The 10,255-nt window shown below is 39.4% G+C and overlaps 1 protein-coding gene across 1 annotated transcript in view; it reads left to right on the forward strand.

Annotated features, from left to right (window-relative positions):
* Positions 1-285: 285 nt before the first annotated feature.
* The window catches only part of LOC106531225 (sterile alpha motif domain-containing protein 10), a 16,610-nt gene continuing 6,640 nt past the window's right edge, over positions 286-10,255 (forward strand). The window contains 2 exon segments of the mRNA XM_074559770.1: positions 286-719; positions 2,038-2,219. Of these exon segments, the coding sequence (XP_074415871.1) occupies positions 707-719; positions 2,038-2,219 (195 nt within the window). The 5' untranslated portion in view covers positions 286-706.

Here is a 10,255-nt window from a genome sequence, read left to right on the forward strand (position 1 = left end):
TGCAAATTGTTACGAGGATTTTTTTCAAGTAAATCTTACAAGTTACTTTTTTCAATTGTCTCAGTGTTGCTTCTGGTTTTCATATTAAAAACATGAAACAGTTTCAGAGGTTGAGATGAAACTAATTTGAATCACTCTCCCCCCCCCCCCTTTTTCAGGAGCTGATTGGTCCTGCAGGCTGCTGTGGTCAGTCAGTCAGGTCATGTAGGTCTGAGTAAAAAGCATAGGGCGCTCAGAGCTGCCTCTGCTTGTGGTGGATGTTTTCATCTCTCAGTGTTCTGCTTTAATTACAGGGCCCGGGGCTGCACTTTGAGCTCACTGCGCTCGTCCTCTTGAGAAAAAGCAGCGCGTCTGATTCTCACGAAATAAAGAAGGGAGGGAAAAAAAACAGGCGCACGCGCAAAAAAAAAAAAACCCAGAAAAAAAAGAAAGGCTGGCGACCCGAGCCAGTTGAAGCAGTCAGCCAGCAGCACAGATCTGGGATCAGTCGTCCGTGTCCTCACAGACCGGAGAGGGACCTGCCCGAGCTGCTTTTTAGGTGTTTTTTTTTCTGGTCTGAGCAGCTGAACCATGCGGAGCGTCTCTGCTCCCAGCGGACCTGACGGAAACTTTTGTCGGTGAACACTGAGGCGGGGAGGTGGACGGAGGACCCCGGGGGGGAGAGGATGYGAGGCTTCCACTAGATCCACCCCGGCTCGGACCCACCATGGCCGTGGACGGTAGGAACCTTGGCACCTGCTGTAACGATCATGAGTTTTACTCGCTTTTTTTTCAGGTCACAGCGTGTGGTTGGGAGTTCCAGCACGTCTGATGTTGCTGAACCAGTTCTTCAAATGCTCGCAGCTGATAACAAAGCGCKTGCTGTGCTGTCAGTATGAGGTCAAAGCAGTCCATTAGCAGCCAAAAACTAGGTTACATTCAATGTATGGGAAATAATGCACACAGAGCTGCAGGGCAACTTTAAACTCAGGGTCTTATGAGGGCCTGCAGGAAGAAAACAGAAAAAAGAGCATTTTATTTAGAAACCAACTGCTGATGGACAGTGACAGTGCTGAAACACCAGGTTAAGTTTTATTTACAGTCCTGAGTGATTCATAGCTTCTCCTGTCAGAATCCACTTCAAATAGCTTTTATATAAACGTAACCATGAATTAAACATGCAGCTGCAAACATATTTTGGCTCTGCTTCAACAAAGCATCTTGTTTCCATTTAGTTTCTGAGTTTTTCCATCGGAGGAGAAACAAGAGGGAATCAAAAGAGAACAAGGCCTCTACAAATGGCTTTAATCATGTGTTTAAGCCAATGAAAGCAGAATATTAGTGTTTACAGCAGCAGCTCTGAGAAGTTCAACGCCGGGGGGGAGAAATGGCACGCAGAGTTTTCTTCCTGATAACCTGATGATGCTGGGATGACTTAATGATTGCTAGACGCGGTTTGGCTCAGCTTCTCAGTGGGAGACGGTGAGTGACAGAAGGGAGGCACACGGCTAAAAACACTCTTTCATCTACTCCAAAACCAGTCTCCGCCCCCCTCCCAACAATGTCTCTTCTTCTCGTCTCCCCTCAGATTTTCCTCGTCGGGCTTGAGAGATTCAAAATGCACATTAGCTCACAAACACACAGCTGTGCACATAGTTTCAAACACAGTAAAAAAAAAATCCTTCTAGTGTGTCTCATGAATGTGTAATGACCCGTGGCTGTCTGCCAGAATCTGTGCCAGTAACAGCGTGTTTACTGTAGTTCGACACTCCTTTAATTACTGGATGTTGAGAAGCCACCTGCTGTTGGGAGGGCTTGGATGTCTGCCTGCAGGCCTCCTCGTAATGATGAGGAATTGGCTCGCCTCACAGCTCTGACATCTGCCCACAAAGCTTCCTCGGGTAATTGTACGAGCCTGAACGCTGGCCGCAGGGGTCTGCTCCGTGTTAAAGGAGCAGGTCAGGGCTTGTGTTTCACCGTGGCATCGACCCACCAACGGTTCTGCGTCCAAAGCCAGGCGCCTGAACCTGAACCCCGTTTTTGCTCTGCCTCTTCCAGCTGCATCCAGCTTCAGTTTCTGCCGACCGGCTGTGGAGTACAGAGCTCTGCCCGAGGACTTCAAGCACCAGCTGAGTCGGCGGACAGGCGGGAACCTAACGTGGCACGACGGGCGGGGACAGAAAACGGCGGGAGGCCGAACCGTGAAGCTCCTGCAGCAGCCGGGCACCGAGGGTCTTCAGGTACCCAACTCCTTCATAACATCAGCGTTTCACACAGCAAACCTGCTTCATGAGATCTAGATTTATTAGTTACTTCATTAAACAAGATGATGTTAAAGTTGGACTGTTGCTAATGTGAACAGAAATGAGGAATTCACTCATTATAAGACAATTCAGTCTTCTTACAATTTTTAATTAGCTACGCCTCTGCAGCTTTAAAAAATACCCAATTTAAAAAAAATACATCAAAATACGCAGCTCAATAGGAATACAGTGCTATGATTTTTTTTTCAGTGGTCCATCCTATGGTGGAGCCAGAATCTGCAGAAACTGAGAATATTTTCTGCATACAGTACGAGTGAGAAAACCCAACTCTGTTTGGAGCTCTATGACTCAGAAATTATTTAATGTAGAAACATTATTTATTGCTTAAGCACAGAACTTCCCATGTCAGTATAGTTTTTGTGATTTTTTTAAATTATTTTCCCACAAAGTATTTAACCTAGACAGTGATAATGTTACACGCCAACTTTTGAACTGTCTGAACTTTCCAAATTATTTTCTCTCTCATTTGCAATATTTGTTACACTTTTCATAAAGGTTATACATCAGAACATGCAGCAGTTTGTTTGCTTTCATCCAGTGTGCCTCTCTTTACTTTAAGGTTTTCTCTTAAATCAACTCAGAGTTCAGAGTGGGCTCATCCAAACTCTCATCGACTCTCATTCCATTGTAGCAGAAATTTATCTTCAAGACTGGATGTGAAGGATCTTTTTAACTTGTCATAACTTATACATAAAACACTGTAGAAACATAAATACTGTTGTGTGACATCACCCATACATGTCCTTTCCCTGATTCTCTGTTTGGACCTGGTCCAACAGTAAAGGCTGTAGATCATCATCATCAAACGTTATTTATAAAGCGCTATKACATCAGCCACAGCTGAAACAAAGTACTGAACACATGAAATAAACTCAATTCAAAAACACAATAAAACCACACAGTTAAATAGGTAAAATCAGCACCAATGCAGTAAAAGTTGAGTAAAATCAAATCTCAGTTGGGTTGAAGGCCAGTGAGAAAAAAAAAGTTTTTAGGTGAGTTTTAAAYATGGACAGTGAAGGGGCCTGTCGAACATGCAAGGGCAAGGCGGTTCCACAATTTAGGGGCACTAACGGAGAAGACCCTATCTCCTCTGAGCTTCTGTTCGGAACTAGAAATGACCAGGAGCAACTGGTCAGTAGACCTGAGTGACCGAGGAGGAGAGTAACGGTGAAGAAGCTGCTGACCAGTCGATGCGTGGTCACGTGGTTGTTGGATGTTCGTTTGGCACACACCTTCCATGGCCCCTGAGACACACCGCACCGAGCTCCTGGAAAACCCCTCCTGCTGCAGTATAAATCACTGCATGTTTCTTCCCGCTGGAGTCTACAGTGAGGAAATGTATTCTGAGACCCGTCACCTGACGTTATTAGTCCACAAATCTGTCCCGGTTAAAGTTCCACAGTTTTTATCAGACAGACTCCTCTGTGCATAATGTCTGTTTTATCTCCATCTATGAGCTTTTGGCCGTTCGATCTTTATAAATGTCTGCCTCCAGGTGGCCTAAAACAGTTGGCTTCTGGAAGCAAGAAGTTTTTTTTAAGCGAGTGGTCGAAGAAAAATGCGACGTCTGAGAGCTTTCAGCAGAAACAAATGCTCCCTCGAACTTCTGACCAATCACACAATAAGAGTGGGGTAAAGAGTTCATCCAGTGGGTTGTGACAAGAAGGGGCCYAAGAGTTGACAGTTTTTTGTCATGAAACTGTAACAGTCTGATCTGATTTCAGCAGTRGGGATGCAGCATGCTGCGGGCTTAACTGTGCGAAAGATATGGTACAAAATTGACAAGTCCATCATAGGGACACACAAAGACAACGGAGACAAACATTTTTCTTTCAAAACATTTTATGGTTTTCACACAGTGACTGTTGGTTTGAGACTTACTTTCTAGTTTGTGTTTCTGCCTTTCTTTGTAAAACAGTCATTGGGGGTGACAGATAGAGCAATGTGGTTACCATACAGCAGCTTTAACGTTACTGATAAACTTTTCTTTACACTGCAGTTTAAACATGAAATCAATGTCATTTTATCAGCTTGGATTATGACAAGAAACCTAAATTATTTGAGGTTTTATAAAAGAAAGTTTTTAATTTCCTGAAATGTTTTAGTTACTTTCAGTGTTTGTTTTATTTGTGTGTGATAACTGTGACTGTTCCTTTCTATATTTGTGCCACAGCTGCACATTCTGTCTGTTTTGATGGGGTGTTTGARGGTAATCTCATTTTTGTTTGATTGTCCTGCAAAGTCCTGGAAATAGAAATAAAAATTTTAAAGGARATTCTCACATTTTATCTGTTTTACTACAAATGCTGTCGTTTCCAAACCCCAGTTTATAGACAGAAGTTATGACGTGATTTTATAGCAAGAGATGCACAACTCCTTCATGTTCCAGCACCTCTCAGGCAACAACAACAACAAAAAAYGGCWTTTCATATTCCAGCTTTAACTTCAGCCTTTCTAAGACAGATGATTGTTTTTTCCGCAGCAACTGACTGAACTCTGTAGATTTTAAAGTGAGACTTCTTTTCTTAATTTATCAGTAAAACAATCGGAGTCTTTCAAATCCAAATGTGAGCCGTTTTACTTCAGACRTTTGCCTCATTATATTAATCATGCTGCAGCTGTTTAGCAGCTGAACAGYAAACTCCTGCGTTTTCTTTGGAATCGTAAGTTGAATCAGAGCAGCTGCGTGGCCGATGGTGCTGGCTGTTTTTGAGTGTGAACACACAGCTTGTCTGTGTGTTTTTTTTGTCAGGACACAAATGTGATTCGGAAAGTGTGTGTGGAGGTCACAAGTTGTGTCTGTTTGCTGTGGGACAAATACCTCCCAAACACCAGAGGCCAGATGGATAAAAGTCTTGTTTGGACAGAGTGCYCAAGCAAATGAAACATTTGCATCCACGTAAGTCAGCTCTTTGTTTGTGTAGCCGGTTTCTGTGATGCTTCCTTGATTATTTATTTACATGAGAACACCACAAACTAGAGAGGACACTGTAAAGCGAAGAAAACTAAAAAAATGGTCTCAGTTCAGGAGTCACATCTCTAAAACATCCCTAGGTAGTAGTAAAATCTGGACTGCAAACACTTCAGCGAAGTCCTTTTRAAGAAAGCTCAGATAGAATTGTCACAAATCATCAGCGTCTTTTTCCACAAACATTCAGAAACCTTTAACTATTCACAAAAAACTGACAAGCAGTAAATAAAGAGATAAAGAGTAAAATGAGAAAAGTACTGATTTTGATTGAGTCACGTCGTGTCTTCTGTATTCATCAAGTAATGACGGTTCTGATTACATTCAGTAGGGTCAAACAGAACTTTCTACTCGTACAGCTCTCCAACAAAGGCTGCTGCCGTGTGTCAGATGTTTCTGAAATGCATTGTGGCTGCCGCCCTTCTGAAGTAGGGTTCTATTGAAAAGTTATGAGCAATCAATATCTTACCTGTTTCAGATGGCGCTTCCAACAACCACAGTTTGGAGAAATATGGTTTATATTTGAAAAAGACTAATGAGCTGTCAGCTAGTCTGAAATGCAGCTGAAACGGAAGTTGATTGCTGAAAACAAGTTTAATTTTGGTTCATGTGAACGCTTCTTTTAAACTTTTCTGTCAGTTTTACATTGGGGTTTGTTAACTAATTGCAGAGGTTATTGGATTAATTATGTGGTAAACTGCAGCCACTCCAAACACATAAACATATCTTGTTAGACACAATAATAATTTTATTTGTTTTTATTTTAACAAGTTTTATTGTCCCTCAATGGGGACAAAAAAAAACATGTTTTTGAAAAAGCATCCAGCCCTTTTTTGTATATTAAACAGTACCTTAAAGTGCAGCACTAGTTTCAACTTTTTTTATTAAAAAAAAAAAAATTAAAACAGCAAATACTGCACTACATTTAGACAATTTAACTTAAAAATGTATGAAATTTCTTTCTTTTTTTTTCTGTCCTGACTTTACACAATCAGCCCGTTTTTGCTCTTATATCTGTGCAGAAATCCATGGGGGAAAATTAGTCTAGCAAATGTGTCCGGTCATCATCTTTTGTTGCAAATGAGCACTTTGTTAAGAGAGAATGGAAACTGTTCTCCCCTCAGCGGGGCAGTGGGCTCTCGCCGTCTTTCAGCTCGGCTTTAAATAGTGCAGGTCTTCCAACGCTCACACCACGCTGACTGTTTACTGAGAGGAGAAAAAAAGAAATTACTCTGAAACTCAGTGCCTGATTGTATCCAGTCATCCATTGTTGTTGCACTGTAATAAATTGTATAAGCCTTTTTTCAATTCCCATCTATTTTTTATGTGAAACGTTGTCATATTAGTGTCCAGCAGTTTCTGTGTTCCAGCTGAAATTAAAGTTGTTTATCTGATGCAGCATTGTCTGCTCAGCTCACACAGGCAGTGCCGGCAACAGAAGCAGTCCGTTTCTGCAGTGAACTGGCCTCATTTAAAGCCCTTGGTTACAAGTCAGAGAGCCCACGGCTTTGTCTTCACCCTGTGAACGGAGCCGGAGCCAAAGCTGCAAACAGAACTGGGCCGGCCTGATAACAGAGTCGAACCAAATGCATTGTTTGTTGGCTTCTTCCTATTCAGCGCACATGAGCGCTAGGCTTATTTTTGTCTCAAGGAACATAAACTTCATGTGTTTTGTGTAGTTACTCTGTGATCAGTACTTCTATTACCTCTTCACTTCTTTATTTGTTCAGTTATTCTCTGCCTTTTTCTCATTTTATCCTTGTTTTTTGTTTCTGACACTGAGCTCCACAAATAGTTAATCATTTAGACCATTTTTAACACCTTGGTAATCAGTTTGATCTTTTTTTATGAAAAGTGTGTCCATTTTATGTTGTTTTTTATAGACACTAGGAGGTTGTAAACATCTTTCAAACTTCAAACATCTGATCTGGTTTTAGATTTTATATCAAATAACTCACTAAATAAAGAGCCGTGATATTTAAATTTACAATTTAAAATTAGAGGATGTGGATCCCATGAACACTGAGATTTGATGAACTAAAGGAAACTTTCACATCTCAACGATGTTGAATTTTACCAGCAGACTCTGCAGTTTCTCCCTGAACATCATGTATGTTTGTAACATGTTGATCTCCCTGTCAACAGAACCTGCTTCAGGATTTTATTCTATTAGCTATTAGGGTTTTTTTTGTTTTGTTTTGTTTTGTTTTGTTTTGTTTTGTTTTAGTTTTTTTGTACATTTAAAAGCACAGTTAAAACAGAAACTTTGGCCACACTATTTCAAAGGTTTACCGGACTGCCCGGGCAGTAAGTACAGAGCCCTGGAGGGGACTGGAGGGATTGTTTTCTTGTGCGTTCCCATGCAAACATTTAATTAGTTTTGTATTAATTGTATTGAATGAGACTTTTATTTTGAAATATTTGGTTATCAAAACAGGATGTCACCACTAGTTGTCTGTGTGACTGCATAGAGTTTAATATCTAKATATATTTTATATAAGTCCATGTGTGGCTGTGATTAGGCCAGTCACGATAACAAATTTTACTGGAAGATAAACTGTCTCAGAAATTATTGTGATAAACGGTCGACCAGTTTGAACTAATGTCATGATATAACAACTAGGGCTGTGTATTGGTGATACGATACATATCATGACAGAGGGGTCARGATACGATATATCCCAATATATTGCGATACTATAAGCAAGGCGATATATCGCGATATATTGCGATACTATAAGCAAGGCAATATATCGCGATATATTGCAATACTATAAGCAAGGCGATATATCGCGATATATTGCGATACTATAAGCTAGGCGATATATCACGATATATTGCGATACTATAAGCAAGGCGATATATCGCGATATATTGCGATACTATAAGCAAGGCGATATATCGCGATATATTGTGATACTATTAGCAAGGCAATATATCGCGATATATTGCAATACTATAAGCAAGGCGATATATCGCGATATATTGCGATAATATAAGCTAGGCGATATATCACGATATATTGCGATACTATAAGCAAGGCGATATATTGCGATATATTGTGATTTTTTTGTCCAAAAATTCTATTAAATAAAAACCTCTTACATGGGAAAAAAAGGAAAAACCAAAATTCATTGTCTCAGAAAATTCTAATATTACGTAGACATGCTTTTGATACATTTAGCTGTGTTCTGCTTTGTATGTATTTTATTTTATTTGCTTCATATTTCTTATTTCATCCACGTTTTCAATTATTAGACTAAATTTGACAATAAATAGTTTGAAAATATATTTTTTGCAGCTTTTCGTTTTTAATATTAATTTACAATATGGTCACCCAACACTTAACAATAGCCTCTACCTCAAGAGGTAGAGGAGCCAAATGGCTGGCTCACTGCTGCCAACTAGTGGTCAGAGGCTGAACTACAACATAAAAATGAACCGCTGGCAGGAAAGTTGACGTTTTAAACCTTAATAAAAAATCAATACAGGGCTTTAGAATATCGATACAGTATCGGGAAATAAAATATCGCAATATTTCAGTGTATCGATATTTTCTTACACCCCTAATAACAACCCCTGTTTACAGAAGTTTACATTAAAATTTACGTAGTGTAAACAGAAAAAAACATCTGTTGGCAATCCCAAGGTGTCACCAGATGTATGAAGGCATCAGTAAAGTGAAGACGCTCCTCTGGCCAAATGCTACAGATGTTAGGAGACCATGCACCTGGCGAATACCTGACATCAGAGTTCACTCCTCTCTACGCTAAAAAGTAAAAAAAAAAGGGAGACATGAAAAAATAAAAAAGCAGGTAAATGAAAATTATTCTCATTTTAATTTACCTTCCTCAAATTAATTTATCATGTGATTAACTGGCTTATTGTTTATTGTGACAGGCCTAGCTGTGTTTAAGATGAAGCTGAATCCAAGTAACTCTTATATAATGGTGCATGTGTGAATTTATTATTAAACTAGAGGCACAACTGTAATGAACAACTTTTGCGTGGGAATGCAAAAGAGAACAAGTTTTCCCATATCCCCTCCAGGGTTATGTAAATAAGAACTCATAATGGACCTTAAAATAAATGTATCTGCCTTCAGATACAGCTCTAACTAAAAGAAAAATTACTAAATTTTAACCTTGTAAAAAAGAAAAACATTTAGAATAATTTACCTGTAACTTTATTTGTTGTTGAGTTTTCTGAACAAATTCACTAGAGGCAAAATGTAATGAATTTGTCATTTTTAGTTTTAAGTATCTGCAGCTTGATTTAAAAATGTAAATTAAATGTTAAACAGAACGCCTTCATTTCTCAGTGGTTCAGGCTGTTAACTTGGATCAGTGTTGGATTGTATTTTTTCATCTATACACAGTTTATTTTATCATTTATGCTCATGAATGGTTTGGAAGCAATTATGTAAACATATCTGATGATAATTTATGGTCCTGTATAATTTCTGTAAACAAGTAGAGTCCTTGTAAGCATTAAATAAACTTTCTTCAAGGTTTAACACCACTGTGGTTAAAATAATGTAATAATATTAGTGTAAACATACAGTATAAGTACACAGAACTACTATATAAATAAGCTGAATGCTATCAGTGTCCTCACCCTACAGAAACCAGACTTTTTCAGTCACATCAGGATCATGTGAAATTAAAGCAAAGCTGAACCTGCTAAATCTTCTAACCCAGTTTACTGATCAAAGCGCTGCAGTTTTACACCCTGTATATTATTCAGAACAAAAGCAAATAAAATGCTGGATCCTGAATTCACACGGAGCGTAAAGCTTCTAGCAGATGGTGGAGTTCCTGCTGCAGGATCTCTTAGGAAACCTCTGCAGTGTTTGAGCTGCCTTTTTACGTTTGTCAGTGAGACTTATAGAGATGTAGAAATCTGTTCTAGTTCTCACATGGAATAAATGCAGTGTGTGTGTGTGTGTGTGTGTGTGTGTGTGTGTGTGTGTGTATATATA

Source organism: Austrofundulus limnaeus, unplaced genomic scaffold, assembly GCF_001266775.1.
Source record: "Austrofundulus limnaeus strain Quisiro unplaced genomic scaffold, Austrofundulus_limnaeus-1.0 Scaffold608, whole genome shotgun sequence".
In the NCBI taxonomy this organism is placed as follows: domain Eukaryota; kingdom Metazoa; phylum Chordata; class Actinopteri; order Cyprinodontiformes; family Rivulidae; genus Austrofundulus; species Austrofundulus limnaeus.